Source organism: Lactuca virosa, chromosome 4, assembly GCF_052849685.1.
Source record: "Lactuca virosa cultivar CGN04683 chromosome 4, Lactuca_virosa_CGN04683_v6, whole genome shotgun sequence".
In the NCBI taxonomy this organism is placed as follows: domain Eukaryota; kingdom Viridiplantae; phylum Streptophyta; class Magnoliopsida; order Asterales; family Asteraceae; genus Lactuca; species Lactuca virosa.
The window spans coordinates 76,092,378-76,098,992 of record NC_136429.1 but is presented as its reverse complement, the minus strand read 5'-3'; the positions used below and the strand labels follow the sequence as shown (position 1 = coordinate 76,098,992).

The window sequence follows — 6,615 nt, the reverse complement described above, 5'->3', positions numbered from 1 at the left end:
AGGTGTCTACGCCGCTATTTCCAAGCTCATAGAATCGAAGTCTTGACAACCCAACCGCTTAAAAGCATCTTGTTCAAGCCAGAAAAATCTGGAAGACTAATAAAGTGGTAAATTAAACTTGGGGAACACGACATAGACTACCTTCCCTGAACGAGCATAAAAGGGCAGGCCCTATCGACTTCCTGGCATAAGTACCAGACAAGGAATGCAATCCAATTACCACACGACTGGAGGAAGGCAATGAAGCCTCGATAAAAAAACAAATTTAGGTATTATACATGGATGGTGATGCTAGTAAGGAAGGATCTGGTGCAGGACTCATATTGACCAACCCCGAAGATAACAAAGTAACTCATGCATTGCGTTTTGACTTTGAAACATCTAATAATAAAGTTGAATATGAGGCATTATTGTCAAGGTTAAGGATAGCGTGCAAAATGGAAGTAAAAAACTTGAGAGTAATGAATGATTCAATGCTAGTCACAAAAAAGGTCAATGGAACATATGACATGAAGAATACAAGAATGAAAAAGTATGTGGCGGATGTAAGCGAGATGGCAGCATCATTCGAAAGCTTGATCGTGGAGCAAATCAAAAGAAGGGAAAATAGATGCACGGATGCGTTGATCAAACTGGTAGCTACCACATACAGCCACTTTTCAAAAAAGGTATTATTAGAAATACTTAGCAGTCGCATCATAGACGAATCCTGAGTACACGCCATTTCCATGGAAGAAAAAGGGTGGATGACTCCCTTCTATGATTACCTGTTGCATGGCCTATTACCAAACAACTTGATAGAAGACCGAAAAGTATAAATCAAAGCACCATAATTTACCATTAGAAATGGTGAATTTGTAATGCCCCGACTCTCAGGTGATAATTTTATGGTTTTGATTTTCATAAGTTGCAAGGTCTACTCGACGAGTTGGATGGCCTGACTTGTCGAGTAGGAGCGGTTTGGGCCACGTGTTTAAGTGATCTACTCGCTGAGTCCAAGATAGGACTCGACGAGTAGGAGCTGAAGGATGAAACCCTAATTTTCGGGGTTTTGCACCCTATTTAAAGGATCATAAGCCTCCTTCAGCCCCCTTACAGCCTCTTGAGAATCCAGCAAATCCTAATCCGTGTGTGTGCTTCATTCTTGGGTGTTTTAAGCTTTGGAAGGTGGATCTTTGTAAGAAGAGCTTGGAGAGCAAGTGGCTAGAAGCAAGAAACGTGTGGGGATCTGATATCTACCTCAGTTAGCATCTTTTGGAAGGTATCAAGTCGTTACCTTGACCTCATTTCATTCTAGATCTCATTTGGTAAAAGATTAGGGCTTTTCTAGCATAATAAGAAGCTATTCTTGGGTATGAGCTAAGATCTGAAGTTGTAACTTCAGATCTGAGCTCTCTTTGGTCTCTAAGTCCATAAAGCTCTCAGCTTTAGCAAGTATCAACCTCTCCTTAAGTGTGAAACTCCATTTCAAGCTTGGTTTTGACATTATAAGATTTTTAGAGCCTTGCATGCACGTAAAGTTTGCAACTTTACGTGATAAACATGCCTTGGGAAGCTGGATCTGCAATTTGGAACCTTAAAATTGCTTAAAAGGCATCTGAATGGATAGTGGACTGAAGGGACTCGCCGAGTTGCATGTTCAACTCGGCGAGTCCGATGAAGATTGTCGTGCAAGGACTTCTGCATGGACTCGGCGAGTCAGTGGGGTGACTCGGTGAGTCAACTTGGGTTTCCCCAAAGTTTGAACACGCTTGAACTCGGCGAGTTGCAGGAAACTCGACGAGTCAGTGGGGGGTTTCCCAACTACTCGGATTTTGGAAGGACTCGACGAGTCAGTGATTGCACTCGACGAGTCGGGTCAACATGGATTGTTGACCTTGATCGTTGACTTTGACTTTGGCCAAGGGTTGTCTATTTGACTTCTGGGGCATTTTGGGAAGTTGGAAATTTATAAGTATGGATCATTGGTGGTTATAGGTGTTGGAGCTTGGGGCAGTGTTTCGGGAGCGCGATTTCGTGGTTCAGTTCGGCATTGCAAGGTGAGTTATCCTCAATATATCAACAGGGTCTAAGGCACCAAGGCCGGCCCTTTATGGATTTGTATCTGGATTATGGCATGATATGTTTATTGATTACATCCTAGTAGTTAGGATGGTGATATGATTATGCTTAGTGACCTGGTTAGGTCGGTGTCTTGGTTATAGGATGATGCTATGTTAGTGACCGGTTAGGTCTGTATCCCGGTTATTGGGATGTTGCTATGATTAGTGATCTGTTAGATCGGTTTGACTGTTATATGATATGAGCTAGCGTATGATATTTGTGTAGGATGTTCCTATCATTAGTGATCTGTTAGATCAGTTTGACTATTATATGATATGAGCTAGCATATGATATTTGTGCCAGATGTTGCTATGATTAGTGATCTGTTAGATTAATTTGATTGTTATATGATATGAGTTAGCGTTTGATATTTATGTGCACATGTTTGTTTGGTTGGGGGTTGGGTTGAGGCGGTTCTGCTTTGTGCTGTAGGCCAACATAACCGGCGAGCGGTCCGGATAGGCTGTAGGCCCTGCGAGGCGGTCCAGTCTGGCTGAAGGCTCATTATGCATACTGTAGACTCATAGAGTGGACCAGGTAGACTGAAGGCCCGGTGCGGGCGGACCAGTCACATTGTAGACTCGAGATGCATGGTTGTTCTGTTTACTTATATGTTATATGTTATGGTTATATCGGTATGGCGTTGGTATTTTGGGGGTAACTCACTAATCCTTTCAAGCTTGCAGTTTCAGTTTATTGTTTCAGGTTCAGCGGATGACCACGGGAAGGCGAAGGCGTGACTGTACACTTCCTCGATTGATGATTTTGATTTCTGGGAACTCTAATGTTTAAACTATTTTGAAAACAAATTGTAATAACTGAATGGTTTTAAATGATTTAAAAAGTTTTAAATTGGCTCGAATTTTATGGATGTTACAAGTTGGTATCAGAGCCTTGGTTTGAGTGAATTGGAGAAACACTCATGTGAATCCAGTCTCAAATCAAGGAGAGATTTTCAAAATGATTTTTAAATGGTTTTCAAAATAAGTAAAGGAGGATGCAAGTGTACGATCAGCCGAAGCCAGTAAGTAGACCCCAAAATACCATACGGTTATTTGATTATGTGATATGATAGAACAACATGCTAGTACTAGGCTAGGGATCTTCAGGAATTGCATGATAGAATTGTCTGATTACATGATGTCTGCTAGCCTAGGGTTTTCTTTATATGAGATTGACATCATTACTGTAGTTACTTGTGTATATATCGTGGTTGTACATAATTAAGATCTTATAGCCCGAGAATGTTTGATTTGGCCTTATGTTCTGTTCTTATTGATTAGGGCTTAGGGTACGATCAGATATTCGAAAGTCTATAGGGTCCAGCGTTATGTATGGTTAGCATACACTGGTGTTGCAGTGTTGGTGAAAGTTTCATGGATGGGTGGGTAGAGAGAGGCCGGGAGGCCAGTTATGAGATATTTAGCTTTCCTCTAGGAGTGAGGATTGAGCGCTCGCTATGATTATGTATATTGTTAGGGCGTTGTGATGATACTTGAGACAAATATGGGTAGGTGTGGAAGGTAGTATGGGCCCGTACTACTGAAAGCACAGGACCCATACGCGTAGCAAGGAAGTCACAACCCCTAGGGTTGGGTTGGGAGTTAGGTACCTGTCATTATATGGGTTATCAAATATCTTTCTGGTGTTTTACCAGAATGGTGGTTACGAGACGTCTTGAGACCGGATCCAGGTTAGGATCGGGAGCGGGCAGCCAAGATAGGCCAGCATTTTCAGGGGATCGTGTTAGTGAGATCATCCGGGATGAGGTGATCAAGATTGTCTGGGGGCAGTTTCCGGAGATGTCGGGTCTATTAAGACTGCCATGGCTGAGTATTTCGACGAGCGCTATGCAGCCATTTCCGAGACGGTTGTCACGGCAGCTTTAGCAGCGGTAACGACGGCAAGGGGAGGAGCTGGTCGATCTTTCCAGTACTGGGACGTATTCTGATGAGCGGAGGGTTGCAGTTACTTGAGATCAGGGAGGTATTCTGTACTTATTATTTTCCACGGGATGAGCGGGAGTGGCTATCACAGGCGTGTATGGATTTGAGGCTTCGGAGGTTTTGCTCGAGGCCGGAATGTGAGTGGCGGGGACTCTGGAAAAGAGTGATGATTATGTTCGACTGGGGTTTTGACAGCTGGAAGTGGAGTGGTTAAGTCATGGATTGGGCTGTCGTTTTATAGGGCGAGGATTGTGCCCCATCAGTTTTCGAGCTCGAAGGAGTGAGCAGGATTGTGACCCCAGGATCAAGTTATATTTCAGCTCGGGGTAAGTTGGTTGCACGGATTGGCGAGATTATTTCAGTGCTTGTGAGCGCAGGTGGGTCGAGCTGGCATAAGTATTTTGTGACGTCCGGTTGCCTTGGATCTCTTGTATCAGGTGGTAAGGATTGATTGTGCGATCTATTGCACTTTTGGGATTGTAGACTATGTCGTGGGAGTAGTTTTAGCCCGGTTTAGTGCAGAGGTTGCTTCAGTTACTACAGTTCAGCTGTGGACGATTGAGCTGGTGAGTGAGTCAGGGTGCGAACCCTGAATGAAAAAGATTTCTATCGCTCGAGGCGGGAGACTTGTTTGTAGCGCCTTTGGAAAAGGGGTATTATATAGGAGGACTGCGGACAGGTTCCCACAGGATGGTTATTCAGCATTGTCGGGATTCAGTGGTTTTAGTAACCGTTATTGATTGGCGGATGAAAGCACCAAAGGAAGTAGCTCGTTGCTGAGGTATTAGTTGGATTATCTATATTTTGGTCTTCAAGATTTGAATGTGGGATCATTCAAGCATTAGGGATTGTCGGTTTCACTGGGATTCAGGAAGTGTTCATCTGGTTCTTAGAAGTGTGTGATCATTTGGGATTGGCTAGTAATGGAGCACTAGTTGGTAAGAGTTGGTTGTTATCGGATCGATCATTGGAAAGGTAGAAAGATTGGGAATTCTCCAATTTTCATGTATTGTGAAGACTTAATCGAATCTAAGTGCGGGAGAATTGTCTCGGGATTCGAAAGTGGGAGTGGTTTCGAAACTGGGATAAGTTTCGTATCCTTGTCAGGAAGAAAGGCGGCCCAAGTGGCTGTTTGGTTTGAGGGTTGTGTGAGTTGGAGTTTGGTAAAACTTCCCAGCATGTGTATCGCGTCTTCTCGGTGGTTGATAGCATAATTTGGGGAATCAGTTTGGGATTCCAGTCATGATTTGAGTTCAGTTTGGGTGTTTAGTCGAGTGTGTGATAGACTCTGAGGGTAACTGGATTGATATATTGAGGGTAAGGTATCGGACTGCGGTTGTGTTAGAGCGAAAGTGTTGTAAGACTGCGGAGGTAGCTGTAGCATTCACAGGCGATCGGATAGTATGAAAAGTGTTGTAAGACTACAGGGGTAGCCGTAGCATTCACTAGCGGTCAGATGCTGTGGGAAGTGTTGTGAGACTACAAGATGATTCGTAGCATTCATGTATTCTTTCAAATGATTAGGTCAGGGTGGGCATGTTCGCAAGATTGTGGGTAGACCATAGCATAATCGGAATCAGGAAAACGGTAGGTCGTTGGAGACCGGACAAGATGTAAGACTACAGTATTCTGGTAGCGTTCACTTTTCGTATCTGATTCGATGGCGACAGGTTGTCAGACTGTTATGATCGAATGGATCAGAAGGATTGATGGAGTCATGAGTGGCAATATAGTTAGGGCGGTTATTGCTAGTTGAAGTTTCCTTCGGGAGTCGCGTGGGGCGACTGTGATATTAGTAATGGCTCAGCAACCGGACAAGACTTCGTTATTCCAGATAAGTTGAGACCGGGGAGGTCTCAGTGGACTTCGGAAGCAACCAGAAGGCAGCCTACTGTTTCGGACAGTTTCTGTGTTTAGGGCGGTATTGACGACTTGGGTTTTCAGGTGTACGAAAAGACTCTATATGTGTTTGTAGATCTATGTGCGGGTATTTAGCATGATGATGGAGTATGGTGAAGACATTGTGTGGGTTTTGTTAGTTATATGATCAGGTTCTGAGTATATATATGTGTTATGGGGTAGCAACTTGTTCTACAAGTGGATAGTATGGGGTGAGGTTTTAGTACTGTGACGTTTGTTGGTGTTGTGAAGGACATTGTTTAGGCCCTTTTGGGCAATGGAGGAGGTGAGAATCTCCAGGATGGAGCATTAGGACAACTGAAGTGATGACAACAGTGTCGATAGGTTATCGAGAGCATTCCAGTCATGAGTTGAGGGCCGGAGTGGGCATACCAGACTCATGATGTGGGCTCAGAGGCAATCAAGACCTATTTTGAGGACCAGGTAAGGGTATTACAGTCATAGGCACGGAGGCTCAAGAGGAGCGGTAGGGTTGAGGCTGTAGGCCAACAAACCCTGAGAATTTCAACTTGATGGTTGAACTGATTCGACATTTTGGTATCCCAATCTAGGGTATTCCATCCCGAGGATGACCGAACCCTATGATCATGTGGATTTGGCATATTGGTATTCCAACTCGAAGGGTGATATGGGCTAGATATGAGTG

At 44.0% G+C, this 6,615-nt stretch overlaps 1 protein-coding gene across 1 annotated transcript; it reads left to right on the top strand.

Moving 5' to 3' along the window:
- The first annotated feature begins 278 nt into the window (after positions 1-278).
- LOC145104650 (uncharacterized) lies at positions 279-713 on the top strand. The gene has a single exon (XM_079041860.1). It carries the CDS (start codon positions 279-281, stop codon positions 711-713), a length of 435 nt encoding a protein of 144 aa, XP_078897986.1.
- Positions 714-6,615: the final 5,902 nt, after the last annotated feature.